The 20,014-nt window shown below is 36.5% G+C and overlaps 1 protein-coding gene across 1 annotated transcript in view; it reads right to left on the bottom strand.

Annotated features, from left to right (window-relative positions):
- LOC131434592 (calexcitin-1-like) overlaps positions 1-20,014 on the bottom strand; it is a 147,828-nt gene that overhangs the window by 41,931 nt on the left and 85,883 nt on the right. Inside the window, exons 2-4 of the mRNA XM_058601446.1 lie at positions 17,686-17,789; positions 13,803-13,855; positions 13,583-13,702 (exon numbers count right to left, since the gene is read on the bottom strand). Coding sequence (XP_058457429.1) covers positions 13,583-13,702; positions 13,803-13,855; positions 17,686-17,743 — 231 coding nt within the window. The 5' untranslated portion in view covers positions 17,744-17,789. The remainder of the gene's footprint in view (positions 1-13,582; positions 13,703-13,802; positions 13,856-17,685; positions 17,790-20,014) is intronic.

Below are 20,014 nucleotides of genomic sequence, written 5' to 3'. Positions count from 1 at the left end.
TTGCTGGAAAATTTAAGAGGACTGTAGTTAAATCTAAACCAAAATTATGAATTGTTAAAGAAATGATTTAGCTTCAATTCATTTGGAATTTCAAATTCATTTGAATTAATTGTTTTGATGATCAAATCAACATGGATCAATCAATAGATCGCGTATACTGAACCGAAACCGTGGTAAATATTATTTCTATAGGGGAAAGCTTCAGCTAGGATTGATTTTTAACAGTGGTCGTAACTGAAGAGTTAACCAAACGTTTGCTTAACTTTGCTTTGAAAAGCTCAATATCGATATGAAATCAGAGTGACATACACGATTAACATTTTATCGGAAGGATAATACAAACACCTGCATTACAAGTGAGCAACATGTGACATCTTCACAGTAAATGGATTGTTAAAGTTCATCGTATAAACACATACCTCTCGTGGTAGTTTTCTGTAACGCTTAATTTCGAAACAGATTCGTAAACACGTAGCTCCTGGAACCAACATAACTTTTCCTCCTGCGAAAGCAATATATGTATCACGTTCTTAATTGAAGTGCAACCTAAAATTTTCCGTTGATTCACCGGAATAAAATTTAAAAATTTTTACCCATTTACCCGCTTGGATGTGCCTGGCAGATTGCCCCCCAGGCGTCAGACAGCGTCTGCAAAAGGGTTTGCCGGAATGCTGGCAGAACTTCGGCAAGAGTCTGGCAACAATGGAACATTTCGTTTTTGGCAGAGAATTTCATCTAGCGATTAATAAGGGTTGTGTGACTGCCGGATTTTTGCCATACAAGACTGGCAGAACCGATTTAAATCGGTTCTTTATTTTTAGCGCCTTTAGTTTTATTTTTTTCCATTAGAAGATTGAATCAAGGGCTATAACATAGCTTTTGCATTACTAAACATTGCTTTTACCTGGTCTCAAGAATAGTTTCAATGTACATGCAGAATTGACGAATGTCAAATGAAGTCGAACAGAAAAAAGAAGACAGAGCGATCTTGCAAGACGTCACGTGGCTAGAGAATGATGCAATTTCGCCTGTAAAATTTCGACAGTGGCCGGAATCTTGCTGGGCTTCTGTCGGCTGTCAGAATTTCTCAATAGCGGGTATCGCTTAGGTTTGTATTTTAAGGGAACAAAAACAACGTTCTATCAAACGATTTTTTGGAAAATTCAGCTGTTCGCTTAGTTTTATTCTACTATATTTTTACTCATATAGAAAACCAAACCAAATACTGACACGAATTCAAGTTTTCCCATCAAAATGTCATTTGAAGTCCATCAATTTAGCCTGGTTTTCAATGCAAATAATAAAAAGATTGTGTCCAGGGACTCTACATGAAACCATCACGGTGACACATTTGTGCTAAGAATTACCATAAATAACAATCAAACTAATGCTAGCCTTAATATTATCCAATTCAATGTAATCCAATCTAATCAGCGTGAAATGTATATCTTTTATCTTTATTTATCATTCATCATAACTCCACTATATTTTGGCAAGATTTTGCATCTTTCGAAAGCTATTCGGAGAAGGCCATGGAAAATATGGTTTATGTGCCAAAAGAGCGAGTCCAATTTTATTTATAAAAAAAAGTTTGAACAAAGAAAACAGTTCTCATGCCAACGAAAACAAAAGCATTTTTCTGCTAATTGAAGTCACTTCGGCTATGACTTCATTGTGAGCCGGTTAGCTTCATGTTCACCGATGCCAAACGCGGCAGATTTCGGCACTTCGATTAAACCGTGAAACGGAATTTGCATTTCCACTGTCGTTGCTGTAATGATCTCGTGGCTTCGTGGAGATTCATCCTCATGCAGAGCCATTCTAAGGTGGCTTATTCGAGCAGCGGGAATGTCCGGAATACCAGTTAGGAGATGAAACCACTAAAACGACCTTGGATGAGTGCATAAAAGAAGAATGTAAAATTTTGTGCAAATCTATGCGAAAAGCTATCGACTTGGTTAGAAGAGCGGTTTTTTTTCCCGGACTTTACTGTTGCTTCACCAGTAAAATATCTGCTAGTGTTGGTGGTTGTTGAAAAACGTGCTTCCGGAACGTAAAAACTGCTGCATTTTTCTCCGACTGGTTCGGTATCAGAGAGAATGCATCACGTTTCCGTGATTCACCTATTTGTTACGGGTTGGCGGTGTGGTTTATTTTAGTTCGACGCTCTCTGAATTTTAAAATGCATTCCAATTTCTGATTCTGACCAATTTAACATATCACCGCGACCGAATTTAATGAATTCAAAAAAACTGATTTATATTACTTACACATGCATTTAACTTGGTCTGATTCATTTGACCAATATTGTTTCGAATGTCACCATGAACCCGAAATCCTATCTCGGCAAGGCCAAAAGAAAAACACGAGGTCAGCAGAAATACCGACCAAAGTCACGATTTCAGAAATCCCTAGCCAGCAAAGGGACGATTAAAATTCAAATCGCTGCGTTGTCAGTCGGAAATGGAAGTTTGTAAAACTGTCCTAAACGCCCCCCTTTTTAGCGGAGAAAACGCGTACTGAAATGATGGATCCTGGTCCGGCGGGAAACCCAACCCGACCGGACCCGAACCGAGACACGCACGGTCTGCTTTTGGTGGCGCGGATTAAAGCAGAATTATTTTGCATATTTCAATTTGAAACTCGGTCAGTTTGTGGTCGCAAAGTTTCCAGTGAAGCATAAATCCGTCCGGATCGTCCAGAACAGAGAGAGAGAGAGAGAGAGAGAGAGAGAGAGAGCAGTTCGAAAGCTTAATTTCGTCGGAACGCCACATGAACTTTGCTTCCTGAATTCACACCATAAACGTCACTCGGTGTTCCCGTCGCATAAATATGTAGATCATCTCAATTGACTGCTATTTGCTAAATTCATTCATATAATATTTCATACGTAGCTACTCTCGGTTGGTTGGTTCCGTGCGAGTTGTGACAACGCCAAGTGGACAATCTGATGGCTGCCGAACAAAGCTAACATGTGGAGGCTGTGGAGGCGATAATGCGAAATTGAGTTATAAATGATTTCATAAACAAATTAAAATGAAAGCTTTTGTGGAAATGGGAACGATTGTCGGTGGACATGTGTATCCAAGGTCAAATCAATTGCGAATGGAAGTCCATTTAAGCTTCTACAATTTTCTATACAACACAACAGTTGAAGCGGAAAGAAAACGTTTAATTTCGTTCTCTAACATGCATGAAACATCATTCGGACTGTACCCCATCTAGCGAATTGTGTTCGACAATCCGAATAGCCGACAGCTGGTAGATATTTTCGAGTGGGTCGCAGATTGTTAGTCCCGAATCTGCTCAGATCAAATTAGAAAAAAAACATTTCACATTTTGACATAGCTGTGCATTTTAAATAATGACCCCAATACTGCTTTTTTTCCTAAGGATAAACTATACTGGGTACTTATCGATTAGATTGACGCTAGTGAAAAATAGACTAGCATGGCTTCACTGCATCATTCTGGGGTGTGTGCTGTCCGACCTCGTTGTCGCTATCAAGAAATTGAATTTAAACCCGTCTAAACTTTATCTAATCAAACAATAGGCACGAATTTAACTGTTTTTAGAATGTTCATGAAAGTTTAGGACGGATTAAATGAGATTTTTTCAGAACGAAATAGGTTTACCCGTACAACAAAATTAGATTTGGAATATTTTCCCAAGAAATATTCCATCAGTTATTCACATTCCTTTTGTTCTAATTCGACTACTGAAATGATCAAATGTAGTCAGGCAAGATAAGTTTGCTTGAAAATTTCGTTATGAAGATTATATAAAAAATAAAAAAGCAAACAAATAAATCATACAAGTCTTTCTGGATTATATCAGAAGTACGATTGTAGTTCAACAAAGCGGAAGTAAACATTATCATTTTTCATTTGTGTTTGTTACATATGAATTCTAACGATATGAAGACTATCAAAGAATTCGGCGAAAAGACCCTTTCGACGACATGGCGTTCGGCGAAATTATCCTAATCCCGTGGTGAGGACGTCTTCCATCAACATCAGTAACAAACAAACCTTCTACGTGGTATATTGCCTCAAACACTCAGGTCGAGCTCTCATTCACATTCGGAGGTCGTGGCGAGCAGTCGCCTTAAACCTGCAGCAACAGGAAACTTCAGGTTTAGAATTTAATTTCAGAAACAAGTTCCAGATAATAGGTTCATAATTTAAAACTATGGCTCTGGAACTGATTCCTACACACTTGGATCCAATTCTCGACAATTTTGCTGATCGCTCAGTTATCAATTTTATGATTCCCGAGATTCGTTTAGAAGATTTACAGATTTTTCGGCAAAGTGCATCATTTTCCCGAGATTTGGCAAAATCTTGTGCTGAACTGATTACCCGGCGTTGCTCGAAAATGTTTCGTAAACATTTAAAACACCTTTCCCTCTATAAATACCTTCTTAGAAAACTCTGAGTTCCAAAAAGATTAAATGCTCGTAACGTACTTGAATTAACGTTTCTCGTCACATCCGATTTACAATATCTTAGGTTTCCATAAACACTTGCTATTCCCTTTTCGTTGTAGAAAAATCTTATGACATCATTATTTCCACGTAATCGCTCAAGATTTTCAAGTCTCCTAGTCTGAATTTTCCTGAATAAATTTTAGAAAAGACACCCGTTTTTAGAGGCACTTGCTACAAACTGCAACCCATTTGTTCACCTGTGCAATGAATATCTGATCTCGCCAAGAAACATAAAAATTACTCCTATTACCGTTTCTAAATTGCAAGAAGTACCTGTGCCAAATTTGGTGATAATTCACTGAGTTGTTATGGAATTATTCCGATTGTATACAAACAAATTTGTCTGTGTCAGTCGAAAAATGTCGATTTCGTAAAATTCGAAACATTTTGTCTGAAATTCTCCCTGTTATGAAACACTTACTACAAACCCCCCCTCCCCCTCTTCTCCTTAAAATATCCCTTATAGTTACTTATGAACAGTAAGAATTACTTGTGCCAAGTTAGGTAATAATCTATTGAGTTGTTTCGAAGTTATGATCGATTATATAAACAATTTATCCTTTAAACCCCCCTTATAAATTTCACATCCAGACCCCATTTTTTGAAGGCACTCATTATGTCAGCCCCCCACTCTTAAGACCATATTTGTCCCACTCTCTTAAGGTAGCGCTTCGCCGTGGTCAGGTCGAAGCAAGACAATTCACTGCTTCCTCTTGCTTTGTCACCGAAAGTTCACCCTAAATTGCAAATTTCTAAAATACTAACCCGATTCACGAAAAATCAAAAACATACGATTGTAGGTAAATGATTTTACTATGCATTTGGCGAAAAATATCAGTTAGAAAGCTTTTCTTTCGGGAGATTTCGTGCGAGTTTTGTTAAAATTTGGTTTTCTTTTTTCCTTTTCTCGCTATAAACAACTCGCATATGTAGGGATGTGCTACGTTTTCAACAAAGCGTCAAAGCTAGTAGCGATGAAAATCTTTACTGATTTCTGGTTCTACTGAAACATGAATAGAAATTATTTTACAAAGTAGTAACACTTACTTACATTTTCTACTCATCTATATTCAACGTTTAAGCAGAGAGAACGGACAACGAAAACAAAAGAAATGTTGTTAGCGTCTACCGCATGTAGCATTTTGCACACCCCAATGCATGCGTTGACATTGTGTGCGTGCGAAAGAATAAGGAAAAACTCATTTATTTTTATAACTCGCACGAAATCTTTCGATAAAAATGTTTATCAGGCACAATTTATATACGAATCGATAGAAAAATTAATTATCTAGAATCGTATGTTCTTGGAATTTCCGTTTTCTTCCCCGTTTTCTCACAGTTTTGGGTAAAGTGCGTGAAACCCCGGGATAGGCAGCGAACTCCCGTGACCACGGCGAAGCGCTACCTTAAGACCATATTTGAATTTTACTAAAAGTATCTATGGTCTTCAAAAAGTATCGATTCTCTTCAAATTAGATAAATTTTATCATGAACACCCCATCCTGCCCGAATAAAAAATATTTTAGAAAAACAATACGATTTGCTGTTGCAAAACCATCCACAATTTTGCTTTGACTATTGAAAAAAATTTTAATGCATTGTTACACACTATTCAATTAATTGTGAACATGCTTTTATCAATAGAATGTATAGGTTGCTAAGTATCGTAACAATTCAAATCATAAAATTTTCTCATACATGTTTTCTTGTAAAACAATCAAATGTACAGTTTGTTTATTGTTTAAAAACACCACGTGTACATTAAATTTAATTGTAGAATCGTAGAAACAATATATTTGAATCGTTGGAAATGAAAAAAATCTTGTCAAGATACAATAAAATGTATTGTAACCCAAAGATCTAATTGTGAATCATTTTTTTGTGCTGTAAAATCAATCGTTTATTTTTTTACGGGTGACCCTGCCGAACAGACTGTAAACTTGTTGCTGACAATTCCGCATAAAATATCAGCAATATTTTCAAATCTTCAAACTACATCTAAAAATTATCACCGTTTCTCAGTTCAATGCTCGCCACTTGAGCAGCGCAACGATCGCAGGAGACTGGTTTGATTTCGTTAATTGGCACAATGCCGCCAAAGTGAAATGTAGAGGCGCTGCTTGTTTAAAGATGATACTTTCAGCAAGAGCTGTCAAATCGGTAGGAAAATTTCTAATCACTTCACCTTTTTCACGTTTTCTTACAAAAACGGGTAAATTAATTTGAAAAATCATAGTAGCAGTGGAAAAAATGTTTCTACTTTGAGGTGGTAACGTTTATCTTAATTTATTGTGCAAAAACTCCTCGTTCATTTAGAATGGAGCATTAAACTTAGTTCAATACCGTTTTTCAAATGTCCGGAAAAAACAAATAAAGCATCCAAAACAAATGGTACTCAATCGCTATACATTCTAGTACTCGAGAAATCAACATTACACTGGATTCCAGAAAATGTTGATCCGAAAAAACCTAAGCTTACCCAATTCCACACATTTCTGAAGATATGCCATGTTTAATTGTAGTTTACTCTAAAAAAAAGTAGCAGTAATCACTTTGAAATCGATATTCTTCTACTCCCAGTTTACTTCTATCCTTGATATCTATTTGTATTTTTGAATAAACAAAAAAAATCATGGCAAATCACTACAGCCGATATGAAAATTTTCGGAAGAACCCTCCTTCTCTTGGTTCATTTTAGTCCTTCTCCATAGATTCTAGAATCAACAGGAATTCTGTTCCTGTTCCCTTATGGGGAACAATTTAGAAACTCAATTAGAATTCTGCCAAAACATGTCTCTTCCATCTCATGATTTGTTTGCATGCGTACGAACATAAAGCTAACAATTGTTTTGGTCGTATCCATTTCGCTACCATCCGGTATCGGCCGGAAGTTACCAACGAAGTGCTACAGCACTTATGATGCTTGCTCTCACAATATATAGTATCATCTAGCAAAGTGCACGAGATCCCAGCAAAGGAGAGTTTCATAGGGTGAAAATTTTCCGATTTGCGGATGCACAACCAATCGGTTTCGACTCCGGACTCTGATGCACACATAGATGGATTTTGCAATCGAAAAGGTTGGTAAATCGAAAATATAAATGAAATTTCTTATCTTTTTCACTCTGCGATTAAACGCATCCATTATTATTTTTACGTTTCAACATCAATTCTTTGGTGCATAGCAGCTCAAAGTGAAGTGAAGTGAAGTGAAGTGAAGTGAGAATACAGCTCAGCAGTTCGACTTGACATGATTCTGTATTATTTGAGTGTAAAAAAATCGGGAACATATTTGGAAAGTTAGTGATGCATTTTAACTACTGTCTCCCTTAGCTAACTACTGAATATTGTCCACTATCATAATGCAGCGATTTCAGTTTGATTTTAACAGCTTTTTTTCGGTAGCACAACTTCCGATTCCGCTTGGTCGTTAAAGTTTCACCATCTCCTGCTGGCTTGAGCACCGTCATCGATTTTCTGTCCTCTACCAACCGCATGAACCGTACTGTTGTTGTTGTTGGTGCTGCTTGAGAAGACCTGTTTATTTTTTTTTGTTATATTACATACTCCTTACTGCACAAGTTCTGTCCATTGAAAGCTCTCCGATGGTTTTTGTCGATGTGCTCCAGCTAAACTGCAATTCCGAACAGGATGCATCATACTGCGCCGGTATCCAGATCTTCCTCAACTCGGCAGGGTGTTGAATGCCAACACCGAAGGCCGGAACACGAATATCTGCACTAATAAAATCAGACCGTATCTTAACCATGATAGTTTTTCTAGTTATATCGAATATAAAGCTAAGAAACGAAAGATAATTCCAGTTGAATACCGTTGCAGAGGAAAATTGACTTTATATCAAACTCGTAGTTTCATCTTCCTTTAAGCGATAAAACACTTGATAGTTTAATTTAATTTAATTTTAATTTGTCGAGTTTGGAAGGAAATTTGATTCAGAGTAAAAAAAGATTTTCAACATTCGAAGATTTCTTTTGGAAGCGGATTGGGAATATTTGCGGGAATAAAATAAGACAGACCAAAAAAAGTGTTGTTGAAATATAATTAAATGTTTTCTACGAAATCTGCATTTTATTTTTGAAAGTTGATATAACCAATATCATTCTAAGCTCTGTCCATCCGTTGCCCACTCAGATCATGTGTCGTTATCGGAACAGATAGAAATCCGAAAGTGTTATATTTGAGCAATATGGTGTGCAAGGAAGAACTTTTCATTTCAACGTTTGCTGGTACTTTTTGGCAACGCTTGAAACGTGCTATCACATCGCATTGTCATAGAGCAAGGGGTCTTTGTTGTGATTCTCGCTCGTTTCTGATCGCCTCAGACATAACACTCGGATCAAGCACATCAATTGCCGACGTTAGAGCTCTCTTGTGATTTCTTCGGAGGGTTTAAGCAAATCATAATAGATTACGCCCTTATGTTTTTACCAAAAGCACAGTATCACCTGGGAACCGTTGATACTGGGCGTGATATTTCATTTTACGATTTCTTAATAAACATGCTTCAAATATATCGCTAAGAGTCAACATATTAGGAATGATTGGTTTTTATCACATTTGATATGTTTATTTTTTTCGGAATTAAAATCATGAGATGATGAAATGAATCAATAGTAAATTTTTCGAATCTTCAGACTGAATTCGAAAATTCTCGGTTGATATTTCGAAGGGCCGTGGATATTTCGAAGAGCAAGTGATTGGCACATTTCCACGAAACTGAATTACCGATAGCGTTAATGAAAAATGGAATCAAGAAAAGGAGAATTCTTCCAAAAATGTTCATATCGGCAGTAGTGATTTGCAACGATTTTTTCATTTATTCAATAGTACAAATAGATATCAGCACTAAAAGTAAACTTAGAGTAGAAGGAAATCGATTTTAATGTGATTACTACTATTTTTTTAGTGTAAACTACAATTAAACATGGAAAATCTTCAGAAATGTGTGAAATTGGGTAAGGTTAGTTTTTTTCGGAACAACAATTTTTAAAACAGAAACCCGTGTAAAGTTAATATCTCGAGTACTAAAATGTGTTAAACTTGAATACTTTAGTTTTCGCACTATAAATTAAGATCATCATTACCACCTCAGAGTAAAAACTTTTTCTTCCACTTCAATTATGAATTTTCAAATCAATTTGCCCGTTTTTATGAGAAAAAACGTTTCGTTAGAAAGGTAAAGTAATTAAAAGTTTCCCTACCGATTTGACAGCTCTTGCTTAAAATCTCATCTCTAAACAAACAGCGCCTCTACATTTCATGTTAGCATCATTGTGCTAATAGTTTGGAAGTTGAAGGTTTCGGGTATCATTTTGTACAAAGAGTTGAGTGGTAAACGTACAAACCGCTTACTAAATAACAGAAGAGAAATTACATAACGAGGAACTATCACTTGCTTTCACGGCCGTTAGAAAAATTAATTCTACTTTATCGCCATTAGATTAGTTCAATGCTTGCCGCTTGCGCAGCGCTGCAATCACAGAAAGGTAGACTCGATTCGTCAATTCAGCTGTTATTTCAAGACTGTTTGCCTCGAATAAATGATTACAAACCAAACAATTAATTGAAGAATCCAACCAACTCTTTTGCGATCGCTGCGCTGCCCGAGTGGCGAGCTTTGAACTGAGCGATGGTGATCATTTTCAGATTTTGCTTGAAGATTCGAACAAAATGCAGGGTATTTTTTTCTTATGAATCGAATACTAACATACAAAAACGTGTGAAAATTTGGTAAAAAAATCGATCATTAATGATTCAGTAACTTTCGGTGGTATGTTTGATTGATATTTATGGAGAAATCGTAACACGAAATACCAAATTCGAAGAAGTGAGGTTGGGTACTGTTTTCATATCTGGGATATTCGTTGTATGATCAAAAGTTTTAAGACTAGTCTATTTACTCATGTTTTATCATCTAAATCAAATCAGTATGTGAACTGAAAATTTAAAATTTCATCCGAAATTGTCAAGAGTATATGACAATTTGAAATCATATGTTTGATGACAACACGTGACTAATCGTTTTTCTTACCCATATTTGTAAGGTTTTGCCATCTGCATTCTTTCAAACTCAAGTAAATTGAAAAATTCGTCAAAAATTTTACTAAATACATGGAATATGTCAAAACAATCACCATAACGCTATGTCGTGGTGACCACGCTGATTGGTTTGTTCAATAGACTTCGATTCTCCAAAAAAATCAACATTCTTTTGTAATACAAAAATTGTTAACGGCAAAATTATAATTCATTTAATTCTAAAATATGCTCGCCCTTTCAACAGAACGATACTTCAGTTGTTGTCTCAACAGAACTGTTTCCTTTTCGTAATCTCGGACGTTTCACGAAATTTTCATTACTGGAAACATAAGTAAGACGATTAGCACAATGATGTCAAAATGCAAGGGAAATCAAATTTCCACTTGTAAATTTATTTACGTCATTTGTTCAAGCGTAAAGTTAATCCTAGTTCCGATTTTAATATGTGAGAAAATTTTAAGTTGATTATTTTCAAACGGTTTTATTTGCCGCGTAGATTATGACATGTTACTTGAAGGACCGATAATAACCTCTACCGAATCGAAATAAATTCCGGATCGCAATATTTGTCAAAAATAAAATAAAAAACGATTACACGAAATAAAAGAAAATTAATTTCCTTACATTTTCAAATGAGCAGTTTTTGTAACGTATCCTAAAAATCTACAAATTGAAATTATATTAGCTCCCCCTGTGTAAAATTCAGACTGTCATCTCAAGAATGGTTCAAATGATGAATCTTAGATGGCACGGCAGTTAAAAATAGTTTGGCGTTGGATTGCCAATATTGATTTCTTCTTTGAAATATAAGCCAGTTGTTCTTTGAAAAAGAAACTAATTTGACCTGGTGCACCATCTAAGTTTCATTCTTTGAACCAGTAGAATGATCACGATTGTGTTCTTCTGCTGGTCTCCAATGGCTTTCAAACGCAGAACTCATAGGAATCAAGTATCGATTGCGGAAATAGTTACTAATATAATAATAAAGAGCTATTTTTTGCTGGTATCTTCCTGGCAACACTGTTTTGACAGACCACGAGTGAATCGTGTCTTGTGTCATTGTCAAACTTGTTCAGTTTGGTCTATAATTTAATCATGAATCGTCGTTTGGTCTATAATTTATTCATGAATGGGTGCTGGCAAAGTTAGAGGAAAATCTACTTTTCTATCGAGAATTGTGTTCAACAACGAAGCTCATTTCTGGTTGAATGAAATACGTCAGCGAACAAAACTACCACCGCCTGATATTGATCGGTCATAAATTTACTCAATTCGGTTCGAACAACTACTGGGTGGAATAAATGGCCAGTCGAATTATTTCAGTGCAAATTCAACAAGTAAAATCAACATTATTGGGCCATTCCGAAAGCAAAACATAATAGATCTAATAACAAGCGGAATATTTTAATAAATTGGTTGAAATTCTAATTGAAACATTAATTAAAGTTTTTCCCTGATTCTAACAGAATAATTCTTCAATCATTCGAATTTCATCCACAAATAAATAAAATTTCACTGGAAATTGAAAATTCCTTTGAATTTCGACAGTTTTCATTCAAAAACATCGTCGGTTTAAACGATGATAAAACGCTATCTTCATGTCGAACAGTCGTTAGAATGCCAATAGTACCTTAGATCATTTTAATTAATCGGTAATAGTTTAGGACCTTTCAGGCAAACTGAAAATTAAAAAAAGTCTATCAGAAAATCTGTTTTATTTACATTTTGAATTTTGCTAGAGCCGTAAGGCAGTCTCGGTAGAAAGAATGTAGCATTGCTGGAAACACCGCCTTTCTACTAGTTTCGCATTATTGTAACGCCGAACATTGTTTCAGAAGTAATAGGTCAATTTTTGAAGTATGCATATTACTACTCTTGAATTTGATTGATGATAACAAAGTGACAAACACGTAGATTTCTGATACGCATATTTTATTTCCAAAAAAAAAATGTTTCTGTGTGATTGTCATATGCGACCAGGGTCTTCTGTGGGTAGGGGCCACTTCGCTTCATTAAGACGCATGAAGGTATTCTCAGTGGAACAGTAGTAAGCAGCTACTTACTGCTACTAAATATTGTACGTTTGGGTACTTTATTCCCACGCAATTTTCGCCGTTCAAACATTGTTGTTTCGGGAACAACCTTTCTAGCTAAGCCATTAGTTTTTTTTATTTCATTCCACACTAATAGCGAAAAACAATACAACAATGCAATCAAATTTGGCAAGTGCTGCTACCACTCCGGTGCGATTGCTGGGAACGAACGTCGGACGAAATGAGTTCGGAATTTATCTGCTGGAAATACCCATCAAACCAGCGCCATGCTGTTTTCCTCCAGTCACAGGTTTGACCACGTTCTTACAATGAAGTCATTGTAAAAAAAAACCGAATGATGGGATAGTGGGTAAGCACTTGAACAGACGGTGCCACCCTTTCGCGGAAGAAAATCGCCACATGAAAGGTAACGTGTGCAGCGAGTAGCACCAACCGACCGGCCTCCAAGTGCATGGACCATAAATTAAGCGCAGAATGAGATTCTCTCCGCACATCGCACAAGGACCAAGCTGCGGTGGGAGTAAAAATCTACCCAAAACTTCATCCACCCACCCCCTGGTGATGAGAGCTGAACCAGGAAGAGTTGTTGAAATATTATCAACAGTTACGACTACGTTTCCGCATTCTTTTCCGCATTGGAAGTTGATAGCGCGATTGGCTCAGTTGTTTTGAACTTAGTCTCCTGCCCTCACGGAAACCTGCACTGCATTGCGATTGGCTGAACACGGAGATCGTAATTTTGTTTTAGGATAGTTTGAGCTAACAGAAAAAAATTGCTTCGAGTTCATGACTAGAATACTTTTGTCATCTGCTTTGAACCGATATTATTTTATGTTTCCGGTTGATGAACATTTACATTTTACAACATCGTTCTCCTTTGTAGAGAACATATTCTTCAGTTTGATGGGAATTTATCCAAGGAACAATATTTTCCAGACCATTCGAAAGTTTTACTGTATTCGCATTGACCCGAACTCACCTGACCATCGTTATCCTTGTCCGCCTTGGAACGCAATCCATCCCAAATTTTGAACATGGATTCGTGGGTTTCCGTATTCCGCGGATTGCCCACCGGCCAGCCGCGAAGTTCACAGATTTTCTGTTGTGAATAGAGAGAGGAAACGGGTTATCATTTATCAGTTTTATCATGTTGTTGTTTTTTTTTGTTACAAAGTGAAAAAGAGCACTGTTCAACTCACTTCAATGGCTAGTTCGAAGTCCTTTCGATCGATTTCGCCGCTCTGGTTCACATCTGGAACGAAAGTAGAAACGCAAACTTTAGCAAATGCCCTATCGAAAATATGTTTTACGAGACTGAGTTGTCATCTATCGGTGAATTAAATTTCTAAACAATGACTAAAGTGATTGAAAATAAATGGTAAATGGCAGGGAACCATTACACCTCCGTGTTAAAATCTGACAACTTGACTATTATTTTCCCATTGTCAAAAACCAATCCTTCAATTTGACAATTCGATCAATATTTTTAAACAAAAAAAAATTATTACTCATAACCTCATCCTCACTTCCAAATAAAATTTATTTCCAAACTATCCATCAAAGTCATTTAACAGCTAAGCTTGGTCGTTGAACCGTGGTTTTTTGATCTTTCAATTTTGGGAATAGTGATCCGGCAATTTTGCTATTCTGGAATTTTACGATTAAGGGATTTAACAATTGTTGATTTTCACAACTCCGGAATTATACAGTTCAACGGTTTAACGATTTCGCGAACTCAAGATTTGGGATCATACGAACTCGAGTTCATGATTCGGTGATATGAAGTATTATTGAATTTCACGAATCAAAGATTCAACGATTTTGGTTTCGTTGCGAAGATAAAAAAATTCTGTTATTTTTATTTACATGATTTTACTCAATGGATCATATTTTATGAATGTTAACACATTGATGATGAATGGATCAAATGGGTTTTTAGGATTCAAGAGTTTCAGAATTGAAAACAAAAAAATGTAAAGCTATTAATGAGATTCTGGAGTTTAGGGTCGTAAAGATGAAATTTAAAAGATTCCATGCGTTTTGCTTGAAAATAAAATTATCTTCGGGATTGCCAGAATTTAGAAGAAGCGTTTTCTGAATTTCAAGCGTTTAGAGTTTCGAATAATTAGTTTTCCTATGACAATTCAGAAAATAAGGGATGCAGAGATTTTAAAGCATTAGTGAACAAAAATTAGTGGAATTTTATGAAATTCGATTTTGAATCTTAGAAATTCGATTTATCATTTCGTATATTGAATTTTGATTTTTAAATTTTTGGTTTTAGAATTTGAATTAGGAATCCGTGATTGTCGATTCGGAATTTGCCATCTGGAATTTGGGTTCTTTGAGTTTGGGGTTTGGATTTATTATGCTGAATTTTGGTTTTTGAATCTGTTTTTAATTTATTATGAATTTGGGAGGAGTTGGCATCACTGGGAGTGCGATGCGATGGCTGGGTGTTGCTCTCAAAAAAGTTTAATTTCAATGTGGTAACTTAATGTGAAGTAATTGATCGAAACAGTTATTTTGAGGGATAGTGCAAATGTGTATTGTTTAGTGAAAAGTGTTATTATTAAACTTTACTGATTCGCGAAAATAAAAAATATTCTAGTGACGGAAATTGTGAACTTACCGCTCAAAATTAAACGACGTCAACGATGCGAATTTGCCGCCTAAAATTAACATACATCAACCGATCGAAGCGCCATCTGCATATCATTGTCGGTGTTATCTGATTTATGAAAATTTACAAGTCAATCGTGTGATTCAAACTAGATTCAGAAAATTGGTCTACAGCAAACCTATCCGCGAGTGTTTATTTTAATCATTTTTTTCCTTAGTAGTATGTCATCTCGCGTAGCTTACAGCAATGCGAATAGAAGAAGCAGCTACGCTTAATTTATCATCGATTTGAGATTTTGTATTCCGGATTCGAGATTTTGGATTTTTGAGTTCGTATTTCGACTTTTAAATTTTAGACTTCGTATTCTGAATTTCGATTTATAGATAATGGGGTTCGGATTTTTGTTGTTGGTTTCTAGATTTTCGAATCAGAATTTGTATTTTGAATATTGAATTTAGATTTTTGATTTTTTGAATCTAAATTCTTGATTTGAGATTTTTGATATTGAATGTATTATTTGGATTGAAGAATATAAATCTTGGTTGGGAATGGCTTGACTTGTGGCTGTTTTACTTTATCTGTAAGCAGGAATTCATGCACATCGTAAAACCATTGTTGAATTCTTTCCGACACGAGTGAAACGTTCTGTAAAAAAAAACTCTAAACAAAGCAGAACATTTCCCTGTTTGATTCACTTCGTTACCGACAAAAAAAAATCACCCTTCCATCCAATGATCCGCTCAGCCATTCATTCTTGTACTCTTTCAACCAGGCCATGTAGCGTGTTTGTGGGAGGTTTACGGAGTGGACTAGCGAACAGTTTCCCCGGATCCTCTACATTTTCCTAGAAAATCCCCACCGGAATGTGGCTTACGATGAACAACCGTGTCCATGCTAAATTTCCGCACTGAAGTGCTTTTAAGCTTCAGCAGCCACCGACCTGGGATGACTGCTGGGTTTACTGCTATAACGAAGTACTCGGGCCCAGCTGATGCCCGTCAGCGTCAGCGTCAGTGTCCGTCAAACCACTGAAGACCGAGCACAACATGTTCGACGATAACAAATGGCTGAAAGAATGCACTGCACAATTACCAGTATCTTTATTTCCAGAGCACTCCCGGCCGAGTTGTTCAACGATTGGACGAAAGGATTGGAGATTTGCCAGCTATCTCATCTAAGATGATGTCAAAGAAAGATCGTAAATCTGGATTTTCACAGGGTGATAGTAAACAGAAACCGTATTGAATTATTGTTTCTGAATATTTACTGTTCCCTGTTGAAAATCCTGTCTTTTTTCTCGAGTGTTTGGCTTTTGGCGCAGTTGGGATTAATCAAACTAAATGTGCATGCAATTCTTGATAAAAATACACTTGAGATTTGACAAATCAGTCCGAGTTCATAACCGGTATGTTGCTAAAAGTTTATCTTTCCTGCAATTTACAAGATAAACTTATCAAACTCTCAAAAGGCTGAGGGAAATCATCGTGAATTTCTCGTTTCCTCTTCTAAGCCCATAGACTGATATCAATATATTCTACTGTTTTCAATTTAGCTGTAAGCCTTCATGAAAATTTATGCCTCATTCCCAGCAGCCCTAGCAGGTTTACCTGTCATCATTCTGTCTCGTAACATGCCATCAAGACAGTTTTGCATACACATTGACACTCCCGTCCCGGAGGGGCCCACCGCATGCAAGTGTTTCCTTCGTTGCCCGCATTCCGGGACGGTAGGTATTTAGGTGCGATGTCTCGTACACGGCAATTTATAATGGCTCGCTGGGACAAGCCATCTGCCCCCAAATTGGGGGATGATGGGAAAACGATCGGTTCGTAGTTGACACACATGCTACTATTCTCCTCTTATCCTCGTTTTTTTTTTTTGTTCTGCTTGAACAAGGGACTAGCCAGGAAACACGTAAACCAGAGCCGGGCCATCAGGTATTCGCAGTTTGTGTTTTCAGTGTAAACTTGTCTGTCATTGTTACCTTATGGGCTCAATGGATTTTGCATTCATGAAAGCAAAAATACAAGCTCGTAAAGCTAAAATAGTTCACTCCATCGTAGTAAGTTCTGATTTTATACTTCATTATGATATCTCTTCCGACCTAGTGCATGAATGTTTTGACATTATTTTTCAATCTAGTAACCAGTGATCTGATCTTTCAACCCCTTGAAAGAATCTATTTGTTTTTTTTTTTTAATCGTTATACATACAACTATTACAGGTTTACGTTCTCCATGGACGATCCCTGATAACTCATCTGATGTCGAGGTTTGAAGCAGGCCTACAATGGCTCTCGAACCGAACAGAGGAATCGATGACGCCTAACATTATACATCGCGTATCGGGGCTGCTCTGGCCAAGTCATGAATAAAGCAATGAGATGCGTGATGCCGTTCCTTCTATGGTGAATATTTTTTCTATCGCTTCGATAGCTGAGCAAACAATTCGGTACTTACCGAAAAACACGTTGAACACATACAGCAGCTTTTTCTTGCGAAACTCGGAAATTGGCATGTTTGGTGAGGTTGCGATCGGTGTTTCCGCTAACAACGAGGATTATCTGTGATTGAAGGGAAGAGAGAGAAACAGCGTGATTTGAAATTAGTTTGCTACCGTATTATGGTTCAGTGTGTACAGTGGAAAGGAGGCTGTGGGAGAAACTGTTTTTATTTAATATTTAAACACCTAAGTTCTAGCGAGGAAAGTTATTATGAAATTTTACTGGATTATTTGCGTATAAAATGCCTTTTATGATACTAGATGCATAAATTCGTTAGAACTGTTTATGGCCACGCCTGTTTGAGAAAATAAGTGAACTCCTGAAACAATAATCAAACATAACTGATGGAAACTTTAATTAAAATAATGTTAAAACTTTTATCATCCAAATCAAATCTGTATGTGAACTGAAAATTTCAAATTTCATCCGAAATTTTCAAGTGTATAGGACAATTTGAAATCATATGTTTGATGACAACTCGTGAATAATCAATTTTTTACCCATATTTGTAAGGTTTTGCCAACTGCATTCGTTCAAACTCAAGTAAATGGAAAAATTCGTCAAAAAATTTTCTAAATACATAGGATGTGTCAAAACAATCACCATAACGCTATCTCGTGGTGACCACGCTGATTGGATTGTTCAATTTCAACACTTCAGAAATTACTCTTAAAAGTAGGTGTTGACAGATGACTTATTGACCATTTTCCGGAAATACACTTCAAATATTATTACAACATCTTTATAATAATTGTTGACCTGTCAAGTTATATAAGTAATCTATTCGCCACCGATCATTCATTTCTGGAAGCCTGTCTTTATGGCGCAGAGCCCCATTGTACGTGCGCGCTTAAATTAACGACATAACAATAATTTTATGCAAATATACGAGTATACTTGAAACCAAATCTACGGATTTCACCTCAGGGAAAAGTGGGATCATTGTTGGCAACACAGCAAAACATCGCTTTGACCAAAACAAAACATCGCCCTTTGTCAGACAGTGCAATCAAGGCTGCCAGGTCATTTTTCCAAAAATCTGTTTCAGACTCAAAAATTTGTCTGAGTAATACTATGTACAAGGAAATTTTCAGCTACAAAAAAAAAGGTCTCACCATCTATCGTATAGAGGCAAAAAACGTGAAGATCTGTCGAAATCTGAGAAAAATTGTAAAATCTGGTACAATTTGTAAAATCTGACAAAAGATCTGATTAGTTGGAGTGTCTGGCGCAGCGATAAAGATCTGCCATTTGCCAGATAAATCTGGCAAGGTTGGTGGCAACGCTGTGTGCAATCAACGAAGCCAGGTTTGCATGTTTGTAATTTCACAGATTTCTTCTTGAGAATAAGAATTTATTTTATTGGGAAGTTAATTTTAGAGGTTCCGCAGATCGACGGGGTTACATTTTTTGAGACGATCAACCATTAAAAGACTTTAATACTGTAATTTGAAGGAATGTTAAATGCACAGAAACAACAGTGCTGACGAATTGGTGAGAGACTCACACGATCTAAAATCTTGCAAATACTGCCTGTATTGATAATATCATCGTCGAACGACTAAATAGTTAATATCGCGGTTAAATAAACGATATTTAATCTAATTGTCTCGTGCAAAGGTCACTTTTGGATTATTTCCCGTGCGCTGTCATTAAAAAACCAGCCTAGAAATGTTCGACAATGAAATCTGGCATCCCTGACAACGAACAAGCAGTCACTCAGTCAGTTTGATAGCCACGTTTTCGTCGTTCGTTTCGGTCGCGTTTGTTCCAGATTTTCCTGTCTCGTAATCGTTACTGCTCGGGTTTTTGCAAACTGTTAAATCGCGAAAAATTGTTCAAAAGTGCTACCTTCAATTATAAGTAGAATTGCGAAAGAATAATCTGTATCGATAATGGCAAAAGTGAAGTGGAAAAGAGCAGCGTTGGCGATCGTAGAGAAATCGTCTTCATTCAAAATGTATCTGGTGAAAAGTGAAATATTCTCTCAATAAATGTGTTGTGTTCTACAAAGTGATGCCAGAAATGAAATGTGATTAGTGAAAGAGAATGTGAAGTTCTATTTTAAAGTGATAATCGAAATCAAATTATGTGGAATATCCGTATTTATATCATATATAGCTAAATCTTCGATGAAACAGGTTAGTGATTAATTACTTTCGGCTTTTTCATTTTTCTTTGGACTATATCAAAATCCTGCCTAGTTAGCAGCTCGAAATTTTATTTGGCAGGTCCTTAATCATTTGGGAGTTTGGAACCTTTTGGGTTCCGGTTTGTGCTAAAGT

This window comes from Malaya genurostris, chromosome 1, assembly GCF_030247185.1.
Source record: "Malaya genurostris strain Urasoe2022 chromosome 1, Malgen_1.1, whole genome shotgun sequence".
Classification (NCBI taxonomy): domain Eukaryota; kingdom Metazoa; phylum Arthropoda; class Insecta; order Diptera; family Culicidae; genus Malaya; species Malaya genurostris.
The sequence above is the reverse complement of the archived record's forward strand: the minus strand, read 5'-3'. Positions and strand labels throughout refer to the sequence as shown.